This window comes from Ursus maritimus, unplaced genomic scaffold (genome assembly GCF_017311325.1).
Source record: "Ursus maritimus isolate PB19 unplaced genomic scaffold, ASM1731132v1 scaffold_6, whole genome shotgun sequence".
Lineage (NCBI taxonomy): Eukaryota > Metazoa > Chordata > Mammalia > Carnivora > Ursidae > Ursus > Ursus maritimus.
Window position 1 is genome coordinate 36073761 of NW_024426774.1, and position 21539 is coordinate 36095299.

The following is a 21539-nucleotide window of genomic DNA, read 5'->3' on the forward strand; positions in this document are numbered from 1 at the left end:
GCATTGCTGTCCCCTTCTTCCTTTCCGGTAGGTTCTCGTGTGTTTTGTTCAATGGTATGTTAGAATTCAATGAGACCTTTAGATGAGTGACTATTCTAATCTGAATCCTCAAGGGTAGAGACCATGTCTAGTTACTTAGTTTTAAATATTTATCTGGGTACTGATGACTTCTAAATGTATATCTCCAGCCAAAGTATTTCCCCTTAAGCTCTAGATCCAGTATGGCAGGCATTTCAAATGTAACATATCTGATATAGAACGCTTCATTTCCTGCCCAATTTAACCCACCCCAGCCTACCCCTCTTTCAGTCTTCCCACACAGTATGTGATCCCAGCCTCTGAAGCCCAAAACCTAGGCTTCATCCTTGACTGCTCTTTTCTTTACAGTCCATACCTAATGCATCAGCAAGTCGTGCTAGCTCTACCTTCAAAATATATTCTGAATTAAACTTTTTCTTGCCATTTCTGCTGCTATCACTTGAAGTCAAAGCTACTATTCTCTCTAGTCTGTATAATTGCCGTGCCTGCTCACAGCCAGTTCTCCTCTAAGACAGAGCAATGTCTAAAAACGTAAATCTGATCATGTTACTCCCTGCTCAGGACTGACCAGCTGGCTTCCCAGTGCAGTTCAAATAAACTCCAGATTGCTGATGGGAGCCTACACTATTTAACATTTGCTCCTATCTCTGATCCCATCTACTATTCTTGGCCTTGTTCACTGTTCTAAAGCCACGCCTGCTTAGAGTTCTATGAATATTCTAACTTTGTCTGTATATCTCAAATGTTCTTATGGATTATTTTCTGTTTCTTTCAGCTCAAATATTGCCTTGTTAGAAAAGCCTTTTCTTTTCTAAAATAGCCTTTATGCCCATTGCTCTCTGTCTTTTGCCCTGCTTTATGTTTCCTCCTTGCACTAACCTCTTCCTAGCACTTCTGTTACATATCTGTTATCTGCCTGTCTCCTCTCTCATACCATAAGCTCCATGTAAACACAGACTTTCTGTCTTGTTCATCTCTACCCTCTCCAGAGGCACTCAGTAAATGTGTGTTGAATGAATGCATAGAAAGAATGAGGTTTATGATATTGACTCAAGCTCAAAATAAAGGCAGTTCACAATGTAATGAACACATAAACATGGTCTATCTCTATAGCTACCATCATATGCTCCTTTTAAAACCATTCTATTTTGAACTTACTTCTTCTTTTATTGCCTTGGAAGACCATCTGGCCATTGGTACTCATTTCTATCCCCGGTCCAGTGGACCTCACCTTCTTTTCCACCAACCATGAGACAGGAGGGCATCACCTGGAATCTCCTGAAAGGGGGAGAGTTGGACTCTTGCCACAAGCCAGGTACCTCACCTACTTCTCTCTCCCCTCTTGTGACCTCTTCTCAAGTACTGTCCCCTAGTTTGGTTCTAATGATAAATGGGGGAATTGGAAGAGGAAATAGACATTTACAGTATTCCATATTCCTTCTATGGATTTGGGCTCTAGTCAGGATGGCCATTGTAAGGACATCTTGTATCATGGAGCCTTAACTGGAGTGAGAATCAGGAGTGAGGCAAGGCCCTTGGCAAGGGCATGTCAAGTCATGACAGTGATCCCACCTGGGTGGTGTCTGAACCCTCACGAAGACAAGTCATAGATTGATGGTCAGCATCAGGGAGAGGTAAAGAGAGAATAAAATGCCAAACAAAGAAGAAATTTTGCTTTAGGGAGTTGAGATAAGTGGTATGCATTTGTTTTGTTTGGAAACTACAAAATGAAACCAATAGGATGAATGAATGACTTCCATTCTTGTTAAAGAAGTATTTAGTACGTACCACATGCTGGGAATAGTTGGCTCAACCTTCACACTGTATCCAGTGTAAAGACCCCCTGTTCACCACCTCCACTGCCGATCTTGAACCTGAACCACCTTCGCCTCTCACCTGGAGCGTTGCTCCTTGTCCTGCCCTTGGCCATTCTCCACAGTCTACACACAGTACAGCAGACAGAGATCCTATTAAATCACAGTCAGACCTTGTCACATCTGTGTTCAGTGCTGTCTCCCTGGTGCCAGGGCAGCACATGGAACCCAGCAAAAGTTCAATATATGTATTGAGTGATGAATGAATGAATGAATGAATGAATGAATGAATGAAGTAATGAGTGTTTGGAGAGACAGGGATAAATAAAATAGATATGACCTCTTGCCCTTATGGACCCAGTCTAGTCAGAAAGAAGGCTAGTGATGCATCTATTTCCAGATAAATAGTTGAGATGAGAACAAAGAACAAAAAAGACTATCACCTTGAAACTACTTAAAGAATTCCAGGGTTTCTTCATAATTTCTCCAGGTTTAGTTAGTGAGGATATAAAGAAATAATATTAGAAATACAGTTGATGAGCACATGGAAACATGCTACATTGGTATACAAAGCTTACAAAATAAATGTAGATTTTATGTATCATTTTTTACCTACAAAATAAGAGAGACCTTCAGTGATACTGTTGCTGAAAGCTTGTTATGAACTGCTTCCTCTTAGGTGTGATACACTGTCTTTGCAAAAGCAATAGGATAATACAAAGGAAGAGCCATAGAGAGTGTATAGGCTTTGGCTCACTAATCTCATTCCTGAAAACTTAACTCCAGGGAAATTTTAAAAGAAACTAGAGTGATCTATAGCAAAGACATTTACGACTATGTGATCTGTAACAGCAACATTTTATTTGGAAACAACCCCACTGTCCAGCAATCAGTAAACAAATGTGTACTTTTCTTCAGCTGCTAACATAATTGTAATGTTAATGTAGAAACAGTGAAAATACTGACAATATAAAGTGAAAAAAATTGACAATATAAGGTGAGTTCACTATGACTGTGCCAGTCTTTGCCTTTATGGAAAAGAGGGTGATATTAAAAGACAAAAATAATTATATTACAAAATAAGACTATAGGTAACTTTTCTATTTCACTTGAATGCCTTGGTGGTTTTTTTTTTTTGAATAATGATAGTTTTGTATTTTTTTAAAATTTTTTAATTTGTTTTTTTAAAAGATTTTATTTATTTATTTGACAGAGAGACAGCCAGTGAGAGAGGGAACACAGGCAGGGGGAGTGGGAAATGAAGAAGCAGGCTCCCAGCGGAGGAGCCTGATGCGGGGCTCGATCCCAGAACGCTGAAATCATGCCCTGAGCCAAAGGCAGACGCTTAACTACTGAGCCACCCAGGCGCTCCAATGATAGTTTTTTAGAGTTATCAAAATGTATCTTTCTACCTTCTTCCATTATTTTTCCCATCTATCAGCATCAGGTATATTTTCAATAAGAAATAGTTTACATAAGGAAATAGCATAAGGGAAACAAAGTTGAAGCAAATAGGAGGGAATGTGAGCAGATTATGGAGAGGAAGGCATCAAAGGTGGTATGGTTCCAGCGCATTAATAGGAAGGGATTTTTTAGTATAACTATTCTATTTATTTTTTTAAAGATTTTATTTATTCATTTGACAGAGAGAGAGCACAAACAGGGGGAGTGGCAGGCTGAGGGAGAGGGAGAAGCAGGAAGCCTGATGTGGGGCTCGATCCCAGAATCCTGGGATCAAGACCTGAGCCGAAGGCAGACACTTAACTGACTGAGCCACCCAGGCGCCCCATAGGATAACTATTTTAGAAAAAGTGAAAAGGAAGAGAGACTAAGGTCTATATAAAAAAAAATGGACAAATGGAAATAAAGAGAAACCAGGATATCTGAGTGTGGTTCCTGAGGGAGATGAAACAGAAAGAATCCTGTTCCTACAAAAAGAGAGGAAGGAGTTTCTCCATGTCGATTTGCAGTTTCTTGTTTAAGAGCTAACCACATGGTTGAGCAAGTGACAGAAATGAGATAGTTGAAAAAGGGGTTGGGTTTTAGGAAAGTTGAATCTTTAAATTAATTAACAAAATTAAATTAATTTGTACTGAAAGCATGAGACGCATGTAGAGATGAGCTATAAATGAAAGTATAGGTCAGAGGTCCTAGAACTAAAAAACTGAGTTCAGCAAGGTTGCAGGTTATCGGATCACACAAAAAGCAGTTGCATTTGTGTATATTAACAATGAATATACTGAAACTAAAATTAAAACCAATACTTTTTAATAGTCACCCCAAGGAAAATGAGATTCTTAGGTATAAACTTAGCAAAACACGTACAGGATCTTAATGCTGAAAATTACAAAACAACTGAAGGTCAAAAAGGATCTAAGTAAATGCACAGACATACCATGTTCATGGATTGCAAGACCCAACATTGTAAAGATGTCAGTTCACGTCAAATTAGTCTGTAGGCTTAATGCAATTGCTGTCAAGACCTCAACCAGATTTTTGTGCGGACATAAAGCTTCTTGTAAAATTCATATGGAAAGGCACAAGCTCTAGAATAGCTTAAACAATTTTGAAAAAAGAAGAATCAAGTGGAAGTAATCACTGTACCTGATATTCAAGCATACTACGTAGCTACAATAATCACTACACTACAGTATTGGTTGGGGGCCAGAAACATAAATCTGTGGAAGAGAGAACTCAGAAATAGACCCCACATATATACCCACCTGATTTTTGACAAAGGTGCAAAAGCAATTCAATAGAAGGACAGACTTTTTGGGATGCCTGGGTGGCTTAGTCAGTTAAGCATCTGCCTTCAGCTCAGGTCATGAAACCAGGGTCCCTGCTCAGTGGGGAGTCTGCTTCTCCCTCTCCTTCTGCCCTTGCTTGTGCTCTCTCACTCACTCACTCCCTCTCAAGTAAATCTTAAAAAAAAAAGAAAAGAAAGAAAGGCTCTACAGATAAAAAATAAGCAAATGAAAAGATTTCAATTCCATTAGGGAAATGCAAATTAAAACCACAACACTCCTATAAAAATGGCTAAAATAAGAAATGATAATGACAGCAAATGCTGCAAGGGTCAGGAGAAACTAGATCAATCACACGGTGTTGGTGGGAATGTAAAATGGTACAGCCGCTCTGGAAAAAAGTGTGGTAATTTCTTGTAACACTAAACCTGTAACTACCATATAACCCAGTAATTGCACACACTTGGGCATTTGTCCCAGGAAAATGAAAACTTATGTCTGTGCAAAAACCTGCACATGATTGTTCATAGCAGCTTTATTTGTAATAGCCCCAAACTGGAAACAACCCAGATTCCTTCAGAAGCTGAGTGATTAAGCCAACTGTGGTGAATCAATACCATGGAATTCTCCTTAGCAATAAAAGGGATTGAACTATTGATACATGCAACAACTTGGATGAATCTCCAGGGAGTCAGTGGAAGAAACCAATCCCCAAAAATCCCATATTGTATAATTCTATGTATATAAAACTCCTGAAGTGACAAAATTATGGAAATGGAGAATAGATTAGTAGTGTCAGGAGGGTGTTAGGAGAAGGGGGGTAGTTGTGGCTTTAAAAGAGCAACACTGAGGGATCCATGATAATGGAACTGTTCAAAACTGGAGAATATATTGCAAATCATAGGTCTTATAAGATCTGTATCCGGAATGTGTAAAGAACTCAGATAACTCAATAATGAAAGGACAACCTAATTAAGAAAAGAACAAAGAACCTAAATAGATATTTCTCCAAAGAAGATATACATATAGCCAATAAGCACATGAAAACATGCTCAACATTGTTAGTTATTAGGGAAATGCAAATCAAAACCACAATGAGATAACCACTTCACACCCACTAGGATGGCTATAATCAAGAGGACAGCAAGTTGGCAAGAATGTGACAAAATTGGAACACATATACTGCTGTTGAGGATGTAAAATGGCGTGGACATTTTGGAAATTAGTTTGACAGTTTCTCAAAAAGTTAGAGTAACTGTATGACCGAACTATTCCACTCCTAGGTATATTCACTAAAGAATTGAAAACATGTCCACACAAAAACTTCTATGCAGATTTTCATAGTAGCATTATTCATAAGAGCCAAGCAACAGTGGAAAAAAACTCAAATGTCTATCAGTTGATGAATGGATGAACAAAAATGTTATATCCACACAGTGGAATATTATCTAGCCATGGAAAGAAAGAATGAAGTAGTGGTACATGCCACAACATGGACGAACCTTGAGAACATTATGCTAAAGGAAGAAGCCAGACACAAAGGCCACGTACTGTATGATTCCATTTATAGGAGTCATTTAGACTAAGCAAATCCAGAGACAGAAAATAGATTAGTGGATGTCCGAATAGGGTAAGGAAGGAATGGGGAGTGTACTGCTAATGGATATGAGTTTGTGCAGGGAGGTAATGAAAATGTTCTGAAATTGTTAGTGATGATTGCAAATCTCTGCATTTATAATCTTACCCTTAAAAGGAAAATATTTTGGGATATATGAAAAACCATTGATTGTATACTTTAAAAGGGGAAATCTTATAATATGTAACATATCTCAATAAAGCTGTTGAGAAGGATATTGTATCATTTATTTAAAGTTGATGGACGCTTTACATGTATCAAATTTTTCCTATTACAATGCTGTAGGGAATTGACTTCCACAGCTGTGTTTATACCCTAACTTTCTGGATGTTTCTATAATCTATAGTATGAGAACTGGGTTCCTTAATGTCTTTATCAGGTAGCCAAGTGGCCAACAGTAAAGTGGCATTTACTTAGGATGCTTGGCTATTTTGAATGTCTGTAAAAATGAAATTTCATGTTTGGAGCCTGTCAAGGTAGTGTTTACAGTCCTCTGTGAAGAAAGAGTTAGATGGCCCTGGTGCTCTTGTGGGCAGAAGGGAGAATGTGAGAGATTGGGGAAGTGACGGGATGGAGGAAGAAGGGTGAGCAGGCCAATAGAAGCCTCCTCTCAGTTTTCTCCTGCTGTCAGTACTTCCCTTCTTGCTTTGTAGGGACCTTTTCCTCTTGGGAAGAACTGGACTCATTTCTGTTACAATTTTGCCCTGTTAGGTGAAGGCATCCTCATCTCCTCGGAGGCTACAGAGCTTCTGGACTTCATTGACAACCAGGGTCAGGTGCACGTGATCCAGAAATACCTTGAGCACCCTCTGCTTCTGGAACCAGGTCACCGCAAGTTTGACATTCGGTAATGCATCATTTTCCAGAGTTTTTGTTACTAATCTGAGAAAAATACAGTGGTGGGTGATAAGGGTAACATGGAATGTGAGGAGGTATTTGACCATGTTTAATATGTAGCCAAAATTGAGCACAGCTGAAGAGAACTGAGCTTCTGTACCTAATTTTCTATTTTTCCTTCAGTATTTCTCTTTTCTTTCTAGAAAACGATATTAAAATTATGGGTTTTCCTTTTTTTAATATATTCTCTTTAATCAAAATGACTTGTGGCTCCAAAGAGGAGAGTATAAATGTATGAGGCTCGTTTATAGACACATCTGAGAGATGAACATAAAACACGTACTTCAGACACAGTTAATATGTCCTTCATTATTTGTGTCCTCTATTTTTTAAGGATTTCGTAAACACACCTCAATACCTTTTTGGATTTTAACTTTCTGAGCAAAGGGCCTGGCATAGAATAAGAGGTTGTATCGTGCCTTCCAAAGCTAAACAGCCCTCTCCCCAGCTTTCCTGTGGCTTGCTGATGTCTCGTTGAGGATTCTGTATTCTTGTTGTCTTCATAATGACTTGCTGCTTCTTGAACACCAGTCCTCTGTCAGATCAGCTTCAGGATGAGCAAATGGAAAGTTAATGGATACACCTTAGACCCAACCCACCCAGATCTCTTCAAAATGCTGGCTTTTGAACAGATCAAAGTCTCCTTGTCATTTTTGGTAAAATGTTTTAATTGCGTCATTACAGTGATAATCCACTATCTTGGCTAATTGCCATGGCTTGCCTCATAGAATTTTAGAACCTATCTCCTTCCTCTCCTTCCCTCCAAAAATGTTAAGGTGTGGTGATGATGTATGTACTATGGAGAAACTTTGGATGACTTGAGTGAAACTGTGTTTTGTTGACTTGCAGAAGCTGGGTCTTGGTGGATCATCAGTATAATATCTACCTCTATAAAGAGGGTGTGCTTCGGACTGCTTCAGAACCATATCATGTTGATAATTTCCAAGACAAAACCTGCCATTTGACCAATCACTGCATTCAAAAGGAGTACTCAAAGAATTATGGAAAGTATGAAGAAGGGAACGAAATGTTCTTTGAGGAGTTCAATCAGTACCTACTAAGTGCTTTGAACATTACCCTGGAAAGTAGTATCTTACTACAAATTAAACATATAATAAGGTAACTTAATTGTATCTTTTTTTGGTTATGTGTCTCGAAGAAGCTTTGGGAGTTTGTGCCTTTCAAGGAATTATTCTATTTAAGCTGTCTGTAATATTCCTTTATTATCCTTTCAATATCTATAGGATCTGTAATGATGTCACTGCTTGCATTCCTTATATTGGTAATTTATATCTTCTCTCTATTTTACCAGGACAGTTTGGCTATTATTAATCTTTTCAGTATTACTTATCTTTTCAAAAGGTTACTTTTTGGTTTTATTGATTTTCTCTGTTGTTTTTATTTCTTTGGTTTATGTTCCTTATTATTTCCTTCCTGCTTTTTTGAGGGATTTGTTTTCTAGTTTCCTTAAGGCAAAAAGTTAGATCTCTGATTTGAAAGAGTTCATTTTTTAAATGCATTTAATGCTGTCCGTTTCCCTCAGAAAACTCATTAGCTACATCCCACAGGTTTTGTTATGTTATGTTTTTGTTTTTACTTCCATTTTATTAAAATATTTTCTAGTTTTCCTTGTTATTTCATCTTTGACTTGTGTTATTTAGAAATTCTTCTTAATTTCCCAATATCTGGGAATTTTCCAGATATTTTTCTATTACTGATTTTTACTTCAATTCCGTTATAGCCAGAGAACATACTTGAAAATTTGCTAAAGCTTGTTTCGTGGCCCAGAATATGGTCCAATTTTAGTGAATGTTCCATGTGCACTAAAAATAATGTTTATTCTGCTGTAGTTGGGCTGCGTGTCCTATAAATGTGAATTAGGTGAAGGTGGTTAGTAGTGTTGTTCAAGTCTTTTATATCCTTGCTGCATTTCTGTTCTACTTGTTCTGTCCATGATTGAGAGGAAAAACATTGAAGTCTCCAAGTATAATTATGGATTTGTCTATGTCTTCTTTAGACTTATCTATTTTGCTTCATATATTTGGAGATGCTTTAGGTGCATATACATTAGAATTATTACCTCTTTTTGGCAACTGACCACTTTAACCTTACATAATTTCTGTCTTTACCTCTGGTAATATTTCTTATTTTGAAAGTAGATTTTGTCTGATATTCATATAGCCACTCCAGCTTTATTTGATTACTGATATGTTTCTGTCCCTTTAATTCTATCCTACCCTATTCCATTCTGTATTTAAAGTGAGCTTCTGGTGGACAGCATATAGTTAGGTTTCATTTTTGTTTTGCTTTACAAAACATCCAATATGGTAATCTCTACCTTTCTAAATAGTGTGTTTTTATCATTTAAATTTAATGTAATTATTGGTTTGGTTGGATTTACACATACTATTTTATTCTTTGCTATCTACCCCCTTTTGGTTTTGTTTCTCATTTTCCTATTTCCTGCCTTTTATTTTTTATTTTTATTTTTTTTAATATTTTATTTATTTGTCAGAGAGAGAGAGAGTGCACACGTGTGCGCACAAGCAGGGGGAGCGGCAGGCAGAAGGAGAAGCAGCCTCCTCATTGAGCAAGGAGCCTGATGCAGAACTCGATCCCAGGACCCTGGGATCATGACCTGAGCCAAAGGCAGATGTTTAGCCGACTGAGCCACCCAGGCATCCCCATTTCCTGCCTTTTAAAAATTATTTAAATTTATTTAGAGTTCCATTTTAATTTTTCTGTTGAGTATTTGGCGCTCTCTCTCTCTCTTTTTAGTGGTTACTCTAGGGATTATGATTTATATACCTAATATTTATTTCACAGCCTTCTTAGAATTAATAATTTACCACTTCAGATAAAATACAGAAAACTTATAACCTTACAGTTCCTTTAACTCTCCCCCTCTATAGTTGTGGTGTGTATTACATTTACGTACACTGAAATCTCTACTGCATAATGTTAATATTCTTGCTATCAAGAGTCATATATTTTTATTTGTATGTTAGATTGTCAGGTTAGATTAAAAAAAAAAATACAAGACCGAATGGTATGCTGTCTACAAGAAACCCACTTTAAATATAAAAAGAGAAAAATATTCTTTTTTATTTACCCGGATATTTGCCTTTTTTATTCTCTTCCTTCAGTCCTAAAGTTCCAAGTTTCTCTCTGGCATTATTTCCCTTCAGACATTAGCATTTCTTTTAGAGAAGTTCTTTAGGTAATAACTCATCTGAGAATGTCTTTATGTCACCTTATTCCTGAAGGATATTTTCACTGGTGTTACCTAAACATAATGTCAAGCAAAAATTGCAAAATATATAAGCTGTATACAAGATGTATACGGATTGATTCTGTTCATATAAATTGAAAAACAAAACTAAGTTATTTAGAAGAATGTTCATGTATGGTAAAAATAGAGAACTGAAGGTATGAAAAACACAAAATTCAAAATAGTGGTTATCTCTGAAGTAGAAGCAGGAGGGACCCAAGAAAGGCTTAAAGGAGTTGGACTGTGGGTACATGGGTGGTCATTAATGCTACCTATATTGTAAACTCACAAAACATTATCATCGTTATTATGATTTAGTTAATATTCATTCAGATTTCCCCGTACGTTTTTACCTTTTATGTTGTTTCTCTTTCTTTCATGCGTTTTCTTAATTTTGTCTAGGATCAGTTTCCTTGTTCTTTTTTTCCTTTTTTTTTTTTTTGGAGAGAGAGAGAGAGAGCATGTTGCAAGGGGTGGGCAAGGAGGGGGAGGGAGAGAGAGAGAATCTCAGGCAGACTCCCCGCTGAGGGCAGAGCCTGATGCAGGGCTTAATCTCTGACCCTGAGACCTTTAAGATACTTACAGCAAGTGTCTTTAAAAAAATAAAGAAGGGGGGCGCCTGGCTGTCTCTCAGTTGGTTAAATGTCTGTCTTCAGGGGCGCCTGGGTGGCACAGCGGTTAAGCGTCTGCCTTCGGCTCAGGGCGTGATCCCGGCGTTATGGGATCGAGCCTCACATCAGGCTCTTCCGCTATGAGCCTGCTTCTTCCTCTCCCACTCCCCCTGCTTGTGTTCCCTCTCTCGCTGGCTGTTTCTATCTCTGTCGAATAAATAATAAATAAAATCTTTAAAAAAAAAAAATGTCTGTCTTCAGCTCAGGTCATGATCTCAGGGTTGTGAGATCAAGGCCCATGTTGGGCTCCCCGCTCAATGGGGAGTCTGCTTGAGTGTCTCTCTCTCTCTCCCCCCGCCCTGCTCTCTTTCTCTCTCTCTCTCTCTCTCAAATAAGTAAATAAAATCTTTTAAAAAAAAAAGACACTTGCTTTGGAAACAGATTTCTAGATCAGCAGAATCTTTTTTTTTTTTCCTTTTTTTTAAGCACTTTGAAGATGGCTAACCATTATCTTCTGGCTTCCATTACATAGGTGTTAGAGTGCTTCTTGAATCTGTGGCTTCAGGTCTTTTATTTGTTTGGGAATTCACAGCCCCTTTCTTTTCATTATGGCTTTTGTCCCATTCTTCTCTCCTCTGGGATTCTAATTACATGAATGCCAATCCTTTTCACTGTCTCCCATTTCTGCTATGTGTATCATTTGATCTCTCTCTTCAGCAGTTAAAACCTGTTTAAAAAGGAAAAAGCCATTAAAATTTGTTGTTGAACTCATCTGTTGAGTTCTTGATATCAGGTATTATACTTTAAGTTCTAGAATTTCCATTTGACTCTTTTTAGATTGTAATTCTTTTGTGAAATCTCCCACTTGTCTTACAATATCTTGAACATGTTAATGGTAATTCTTTAACATCTCTATTTGATTAGTCTGAAATCTGAATTGCCTGTGGTAGAGGTTAGCAAACGATGTTCTCTGGGCCAATCCAACCTAAAGCTTGTTTTCATATATGCCACAAGCTAAAAATAGTTTCTACATTTTTAAAAGGTTTTTTAGAAATAGAAGAATATGTAACAGAGACCGTATGTAGCCTTCAAAACCTAAAATAGTTACTGTCTGGTCCTTTGTAGAAAAAGTTAGCCAACCCCTGACTTTTATAGGTCTTGTTTCTGTCGTCTGTTTCTTTTTCTTTTGATCCTGTTTCTTAATATGCCTGAAAATATTTTTTTAGTGTTATTCATTAGTATAGTTTGCTAAATCCAATAGAGATTTTTTTTTAATTGAGGTGTAACATGCATATGGTAAAGTCCACAAATTGTAAGTGTACGGTGTAGCGAACTTTTAATTATGCATACACTCAGCTGATCATAACACGAATCAGGATATAAAACATTTACAGCACCCCCAAATACTCCCTTGGACTTCCTCAAAATATATACTTCATGCCACAGATAGCCACTCTTCTGACTTTTATCATCATAGATTCCTTTTGCTTATTCTTACATTTTATGTAAATGGAATTATACTCTATTTCCTATTTCATGTTCAACTTTTTTCACAATTGTAGCTATGCTATGTTGCATATAGCAGTAATTTACCTTTTATACTGCTGTGTAATATTTCATTGTGTGATTATTACAGGGTTTATCCCTTCTATAGTTGATGGATGGACATCTTGGTCTTTATCTTTTACATTTTAGACCTGTAATCTACCTGAATTGTTATGTGTCAAGTTTCATGTTTTTCTATGGGGTATCCCATTGACCCAGGACCATTTGTGCATAAGACTGGCCTTTTCCCACTGCATTTTGGTGAGCTTTTGTTATAAATCAGGTGGCCATTTATGTTAGGGATCTCCATCCTGTTCTGTTGGTCTGTTATCTGTTCTGTTATTACCACCTTATCACAATGACTGAGACTTTTTCCTTAATGTATTCTGACATTAAGAATAATTAGAGTCTCGGGGCGCCTGGGTGGCACAGCGGTTAAGCGCCTGCCTTCGGCTCAGGGCGTGATCCCAGCGTTATGGGATCGAGCCCCACATCAGGCTCCTCCGCTATGAGCCTGCTTCTTCCTCTCCCACTCCCCTGCTTGTGTTCCCTCTCTCGCTGGCTGTTTCTATCTCTGTCGAATAAATAAATAAAATCTTAAAAAAATAATAATAATTAGAGTCCCGTTTCTTCACGGATTGTAGGTGCTTAGAATTCTGACACCAGAGAAGTCAAGTATGCTGAAGAAAGATTTCCTGTTTTAGGCAAAGATTTATTGATATTGTTACCTTGCCCCTCCCCCCGTGTTCTGTACAGTTCAGAGAGTGTTGCTACTTTGGTGCTATAAGTGCTCCTAAGGGTTCTCATGGTTCTTCCCCTGCAGTTAGCCTCCCCCTACCTTCCCACTCCTGCTGAAAAAAGATATGCTGTATAAAGTCTCTGGTGATGAGAAACAATTCTTTAAAGTGAATTATTAATCTTGAGCTTCTAGCAGATAAAAAAATAATATTTAATTTTGGTTTGCTTCTGCCTCTCAGTTTTTCCTTTATGTGTTTCTTTCATTTTGTTGGGGCTTTCTCTTCTTCTTTTTTTAACCATGAGCCTCTATTAAATGTAAAAGTTTTCTTAATTATAATATTGAAGAAGGTATGGAGTAGAGATAAAGCTATAGGGAAAAAAAGTAATATGTGGCTTACCAGGGCAGGTTAAAGATGAAAGAGAGAAGAAATTTTCATTCCAGTTGATTCTTAAATGGCTAACTGCCCAAAATTACTTTTAAAGGTTTAAACATATACATAGAAATATTTTCCTTTTTTGGGGGGGGGGAAGTAAGTTGGTGCTTGGGCTGGGGTGGGGGAATGTAGTGGTGGAGGGAGGTTGAGGGAGCAAGACTCTGGCTCCAAGTTCAGAGAGGTCTCAGTTCTTTAAAGTCATGAGTGAAAACGTACCTGTGTGGATACATCTTGGAGTTAGTCATATGAAAGCCAGTTCCTTCATTTTTCCTTCTAAACATACAGTTGTGTAGGAGGAAAGCTATTTCTGGTAATCTTAGAGTCATCATAACATATTACTAAAATAGATATTTTGCCCCAACATTAAGTTGAGGGAAAAAGTCAGGGAAGATCTGCATAAAACACAAATGACATAGGTTTTCTGGGATGGTTATTCTAGAAAACAGTGATTTATTATTAGTAAGATTTTTATTTATTTTTTTTAGAGAGATTTTATTTATTTATTTGACAGGGAGAGAGCATAAGGGGGAGCGGGGCGGTGAGGGGCAGAAGGAGAGGAAGAAGCTGACTCCTCACTGGGCAGGGAGCCCGACACGGGGCTCAATCCCAGGACCCTGGGATCACGACCTAAGTGGAAGGCAGACGCTTAACCTACTGAGCCACCCAGGCGCCCTTGTAAGTTCTTTACGTAATTATCTCATTGAACCATCCCAGCACTAGGACTAGGTATTATTTTTACCTCTTCCTTTATGGATAAAGAAATCAAAGCTTGGCTAAGAGAGGTTAAAAAACTTGTCCAAGATTCTGGCCTTAGGCCCTGACCTTAGATCTCATGTATTAACTCAGTATGTTTCTGAGGTTCATGTTCAACTTTTTTGTGTTTTTTTTTCCCAATTTTTTTGAACAATAGTTGATGTTAATACTAATTCTGTTTTGTATTTTAATATGTAAATCTTTTAATTAGTAATAATTTGGCATTAGAACTGGAGCTAATGAAAGTAATGAATAAGGCCAACTTCACTGCAAATTCTCTTTACCACCAAATGGTAGTCCATTTCTTTTACACGGCAACAATGCATGGGAGTGTTTTATTCATTACAAACAAACATGGCGGCAGTCTCCTGTTGGAGGAATCCACCTTTCCAGGGGCTGTGGTGACTTAGTGCTGTGCTAGCAAAGCAGCCCCTACCTGTAGGAAGATGAGTATTTGCAGAGTTTTCTAACAAATAGCTTGATAAGTAGTAGTGTCTTGAATAATTTGTTGGTAATTAAAAGAGAATTGTGGCACCTGGCTGGCTCAGTTGGTGGAGCACGCAACTCTTGACCTCTGGGTTGTGAGTTTGAGCCCTATGTTGGTCGTAGAGATTACTTCAAAATAAAATCTTTAAAAAATAAAGTGAAATAAAATCAATAAAAGAGAGAATTAAGTCCAAGTGGATTTTTTATCATCACTTTTGATATAAAATCATCCAAGCACATCTTCCATGTTCCTTCTTCCTCAGCCAACCCATTCTCAGTGAGCTCTCCCTCTTTGCCCCGCAGAAGCTGCCTCATGAGCGTGGAGCCTGCCATCAGCACCAAGCACCTCCCTTACCAGAGCTTCCAGCTCTTTGGCTTTGACTTCATGGTGGACGAGGAGCTGAAGGTCTGGCTCATTGAGGTCAACGGCGCCCCAGCTTGTGCTCAGTAAGCCTGAACACCACTGTGTTTTAAGAAATGGGAAGTTGGTTCCACAGTTGGAATAGCCTGTCTTGGCAAGGTGGTGAGTCTCCTCACCGGAGTGTTCAGGCATAGACCATTTAACTGCTGTTAGGGAGGATGTCCTTTGGCTGGCCCCTGGCTAGCAGGGGGTCTGCTGAGTCAGTCCTACCCAGTTCTGCCATGTGTGTTGAGCAGTAGTCTGTGCTCAGGTGGGTGGTGGTTGCTATGGGAGTTTCAAACAAAGCTAACAACTGTCAGAGGAGACCGTCTTGTGTGACCAGTTCAGGGAATGGGGTCCTGTGTTCTGAGAAGGCCCGGTAGACAGTGGAGCTAGACGGGGGGTGTAAGAGAAGAGTGTCACACATACCATGGAGAGGAGGAGAGAGCCTTCAGAAGGGGGACATAGCATCCAGTGGGACCATGGCCCATGCCAGGTTCTGTGGGAGATGCACAGATGAGCAGAATGTGCCCCCGGAAGCCTCATGGAGGCCTTAGAAGTAAGGGGAAGTCAGCGGGACATGATCCTCAAATGCTGCTGGTTCTTCTAAAGATACAGTTTCATCGGGTCAAGACCCCTTTGTGGTTCCCCATGTCTGCGTCTTGGAGGAACTGAGGTGATCTTCCACAGGTTCAGGAGAAGGTCCTGGACCTACATGGGGCAGCATTAACACGCAAGTAGCAGCCAGGCCTTTGCCACTTGCTCAATGGCTGTGACATGGCCGGTGTGATTCGTCTCATTCGGCAGTCCCTTCAGCTAACCAGTACTCGTTCGTACCCCCAACCGCCACGCCCCGGTATGGGGGTCACAGTCACGAGCAGAGACACGGCCCTGTCCTTAGGGAGACTGTGGGTATGACAGAGGACCAGACAAATATAGATTACAAACTGGGACATGCTTTATCCTTGATAAAGGGTGTTAAAGGTAGTATCACTGAGCAAAGGGCTGCAGTTGAGAGGCACTGTTTGGAGCTGAGCTGGAAGGGGGAAGGAGGGGTGAGCAGGATGGCTCACGTCTTCCCTTCACCAGACCCACAGTAGCGTGCCTGTTTTCCCCGTCCTTCCAATAAAGGTTCAGTCCTCCCTTGTGCTCTGTGCCCTATCCACCCCCGTCCTGTCCCCTGTCCCCTTGCCTTCCTCAGTCGTGATGTCACCCTCTCTCACCTCTCTCCCTCTTTGGGATATGGTTCCCATCAGCATGTGCACATGCAGCAGATTTCCCCAGCTGTTGAAAAAGAGCCCTCCCTTGAGGCCACATCCTGCTCCGGTGACTCCCCCTCCCTGCTCCTGTCACAGCCAAACCTCTGGAAAGCAGTGTCTGCTCAAGCTGTCTCCTCTTTCTCCATCCTCATCCATGCTGTAGTCCATTCTGGGCTAGATGCCACCCCCTCCATCCCATAGAAATTGTTCTTTGAGGGTCCCCAGCCAAATCCATATTGCCAGGTCCAGTGGCCCCTTCCTGTGCGGACATCCCTGGACCTCCCAGCAGCATTTGAGGCAGCTGCTCACACCTTGCTGAGATGCTCTTCTGTTGTGGCTTCAGGCACACTCCGTACTGGGAAGGTTTGGCTGAGGAGGTGTGGGCAAGATTGGCGGACCCCGTCAGTGCCTCAGCCCTGGGTGTTTGTCTTCTCTCTCCGCTACGCTTTTTCTGAACATGATCTTATTCAACAGCCCCGAGTTCCAGACCAGCGTCTGCACCTGCCTGCCCAGCGTCCTGCAGGGATGTCTGTGGATGTCTGAGAGGCACCCCTGCCCCAGACTCGCTCATCTCCATGAATGTCCACCTCCCCTCCCCACAGAATCTAAGCTGGAATCCTGACCGAGATCCAGCCTCCTTCTTTCCTTTACCCTCAGGTTCTGCACGTTGGGACCTCGTCAGCTCAGTCTCCAGCCTTGGCAGTCCTCTGCTGTCCCCCCGCCCACTGCCCTCGCTCTCCCACAGGTCGCCCTCCATCACCGTGGAGGCTTTTGCAGAGAGCCTTCTAACGGGGTTCTCGTCTTCTGCTCTTGCCCCAGTAAAATCCACTCTCAGTGTGCACTACTCCTTCCATTGGCACAGCCCCTCTTCCCCTCTCCCCCAACACACACTCTCTCTCCTCCTCCCTTCCCTCTTCCCCACTCCTTCTATCTCTCTGGGTCTCTCTCTCCTCTCCGTCCTCTTTTCTGCCCTGTCATCCACTGTCTGACTTCAGTCATTCCCCAGGTCTCAGCTTATTTGTCACCCCTGGAGAGCCTTTCCCAAAGTCTCCTCAGCCACACTGAGAGGGTGCTTTCCCTCCAGGTATACCCACCACGGACAGGCAGGGTGGCTCTTACACTCTATTGAAATTGCCCGTCTTCCCTGCCCGTAAGAGCAGGAGTTATTTGTCTATTCACCTGAGACCTTCCAGAAATATTTGTGAAGGGGATGCTACATCTTTGTGCAGCATTTGTATGTACCATGGAAACCAGTTTTATAAATTCGGTCATGAGATGGGACATCTAGGGCAGGTCCTGGTGAAAAAAACATTGACCTTCACGTGCACTTTGACGAACATCTTCAATGATATTCTTTAAAACACCTTTCAGGAAGCTTTATGCAGAACTGTGCCAGGGCATCGTGGACTTAGCCATATCCAGCGTCTTCCCGCCGCCCGACGTGGAGCCGCAGCACATCCAGCCGGCTGCCTTCGTCAAGCTGTGACCGGGGGAGGTGCTCAGAGCGGCCTCGGAGGAAGCGCGAGCTCCTGCTCCAGGGGACGGGGAAATGTCAGGACTGCTGTGTACCAAGCCGGAACTGGAGACGGACAGGCAACCGGCAAAGCCGTGATGGAAGGGAGAGCACAAGAAGAAAAGGCAACTTCCCCAAAGAGTGGTGGCTCAGGGGTTCCCAGGTGGCGCTCTCAGCACTGCTATTGAGACGTGAAAACTGAAGCAAATTTCTCTGAGGGGAGAGCGAAATATTCTTCTAAGGGGAAAAGACAGGGATTTGATTATTTTATGTTCTCATCCTTTAAAAAAATCCAGTGTTTATCCTAAGGCAGCATTAGGAGCAGCGCCTCTCCTCCCTGGGGTTGAGACTGTTGGCCCGTTGGTTGGTGTCTTTCCACCTGCTGCAGCCTTAGTGCCTTAGCTCTATGCCCAGCTGCAACCCTTCTGTCTGGGACAGGGATTGGGTGTTATAGCATCTCGAGGTTGCCAGTGTGTTCCCTGCCCATCCCTCCACAACACCCTGCCCATGAAAATCTGGACGAGCCTGCACCAACAGTCCTTGGTTTCGTGCTGGGCGTCACCTCACAGCGAAGGGGGCTTTCCTCATCATGTTCCTGATGGCGTTTGGTCAGTCGACTACCTGTCAGGGTTGGTGTGGGCTGGGCACCAAAACAGCAAATGCTGCTCTCGATCTGCTCTGTGCATGTTTTAGAAACCAAGCAGCAAGTTTGCCGCAAACCCGTAAGCATCAAATAAGCATGAGAGAGAAAAAAAACACGATGTCTTGCTTTACTTAGTAGTTGGGTGTGTGGGTCTTTGAAATATGATGAGTCTCAGTTACCTTTGTTTTAACCAGAATTCTACGTGCACTTTTGCAAAGTTCCCTTTTGCTCGTTTTTTTGTTGTTTTAACTTTTGTAAAAACCCCTCTAGGGGGCAGAAGTAGAATTCCACGCACACACACCCCACCACCACCACCAGGTGGCACTGCCCCAGACACAGGTAGCTCTCCTCCATTTTCTTGCCCTCCAAGCACCTTCTGCAGGAGCTGGAAGGGCGGGTTTTGTTCCAGGGAGGATTCTCTGCCTGCTTGTGCCTCTTTACACCAGGGCGTGGGGCTAAAATGAGTGTATGTCTGGCCTGAATGGGGGAGTCTCCTAAAATGGGAAAGACGTGGTTTCAGAGCTCCACACAGCATTGTATAAGTCAACAAATATGTCCTGTTAGGTGTAGTTTTCCACTTACTGGCTCAAATATTCTTTAGATTTTTCAGGAGGCTACATCACTGGCAGTGGGAAGAACAAGATGCTGCTTGTGTTCCAACGTGAGCTGAATGAACAGGTCCTTCTTAGAATGTACTGGGAACCACAGCAGGCCTCCTGTCCAGTATGTGCTGTGTTCTTCCTTTGTGTATATGTGTGCTCCGTTACTCTTTCTATGTGGCACCAGACAACAGTTCTGCAGTCGGGGAGACTTTTCTAAAAAGAGAAAAGAGCAATGCCTCCTGAAGCATGATGAGATGTGGGAGCTTATGGTGAAGAAAGGAATAAGGAGTATTTGATAGATGCAGCAGTGGGTGTAGGATGTGGTGGCATTATGTCGGGGTGGAGGAGAAAGGCCCAACTGGTTTGGCTCTTCTGTGAATTTGGAATTACAAAATATTCTGGTTACCCAGAATACAGATAATGAAGTTTGCATCCAGAGCAAAATAAAACAGTCAGCAGTGAAAGTCAATCGTGGAAGCCCAGCACTGTTGGATTAGCGCTTGGGGACTTTGAGCAGATCATGACAAGGTGCACACCCATCTAGAAAGTGCGAGGTACTGAGTCCTTGGGAAGTCTCTGTGGACTGGTGACAGGGAAAGCATGGAGGTTTTTGTCGTGCTACCACACGTGAACGTAGATTTGTAATGATCTTTTCGACCTAAATTAAAGGGACATTTGAGAGTTTTCCAGCTCTTACAGTGACAGAGCTAAGAATTTAGATGTTGCAAGTCCATGGATTTTGATGGATCTTCTAAGAAACCTAAATCATTGGCATATATGTGAGGGAAGTAAGGCTTTAAAAAGAAAGTTCTGCTTCACTCCTCACATGGTTTCAAATACGTATCTATTTTATACATTTATTTTTGATCGGGTGGGATGGTTGGCTCAGAACTATTCCATACCCTTCCATGATACCCTTGGCACAGATGGTCATGCCTTGCTCCTCAGTTAGTCTTTATACGTGCAGTATGCGTACGTGTCGCCAGTAGCTGGGGGAGAAGGTGTTCTTTATTTGGAGATGTTAATTCCAGTCTTGGCAGTGTCTTTTGGCCGCACAGTGTGAGATGAACCTATGATCGTCTCTGTGCCTTAGTGTCTTATCTCATGGAACAGATAGTTGCCTGACCCGGGGACTACCTCAAGGACTTTTAGTGAGGACAGGTGAGATTAGGAAGACTCAAGAACCTGTGGGACCAAGGTCCTCAGTGCTGACTATATGCTGGAATCACTTGGGAAGCTTTTTAAAAATGTTGGTTTCTACAGCCTTCCTTTCTCTCCCACCTCTGACCAATTAAATCAGAACCTCAGGCATCAGTGTGCTTTGAGATGCCTTGAACCACTGCTTGAGAAGGAAGGACAAACACATTGTTACCTTAGAATAATCAAATAAGGCCTAGGACTTTTTTAAAAAGTTCCTTTTGGAAGGACAGGCATTTCTTTAAGAATGACCATGTTTTTGGTCAGTATGTTGACCTACGTAGTCAGGATACAAACAACTGCTGTTGAAGCATGTTCTCTTTTTGCTTCTTGTCCCAGCATTTGTGCACTCAGACGTGCTTTCCTTTCCTTAAACAGTTTGTGAAGCTGTGACAACAAATGTAAACAGACAGGAATTTATAAATCGGCTAAATATGTGTTAAGGGTATTAATTATTGAGAGAAAAGCCCCTTCCTTCCCTTCCTCTTAACGCCTGTGGTAATTATAAACTCGATTTTACCCAGAACATTGAAGTGCCTCAGTGTCTGTATGATGCAATGGAGCAGGTGCTGGCACGCTTACCGGCTGACCTGCTGTTTCACTAGCGCCTCAGGATAGTTATCCCAGACTTGGAATATCTGGTAGTGTCGGAAATGTATGGGATCCGCAGAATCTGCAAGCAGCAGCAAAGCTACGCAGTGTGTTTTCATTGACAACCAAGGTTGTGTCAAGCAGGTGTGGATCCAGCCCTGTTGTGGGTGTGGGGGGGACTCTGCTGGAGAAGACCAGGGGCCAGAGTAGGTCCCCTGCAGCACGTGGGTGCTGTGGAGAAAATTCAGTGATACACTTGTCTCTGACCCGGACACAGAATCTGTACCTAAGAGAAAATGACTTCTGAAATAAGGTGATTTTATGAATGTTTAAAATGCCCAGAGCATTAAAGTAATATTTCAAGTG

The 21539-nt window shown here is 41.4% G+C and overlaps 1 protein-coding gene across 1 annotated transcript in view; it reads left to right on the forward strand.

The window, feature by feature from the left end:
- TTL (tubulin tyrosine ligase) overlaps positions 1-21539 on the forward strand; it is a 31607-nt gene extending 10068 nt beyond the window's left edge. The window contains exons 4-7 of the mRNA XM_040623202.1: positions 6945-7080; positions 7980-8249; positions 15272-15415; positions 17999-21539. Of these exons, the coding sequence (XP_040479136.1) occupies positions 6945-7080; positions 7980-8249; positions 15272-15415; positions 17999-18113 (665 nt within the window). The 3' untranslated portion in view covers positions 18114-21539. The remainder of the gene's footprint in view (positions 1-6944; positions 7081-7979; positions 8250-15271; positions 15416-17998) is intronic.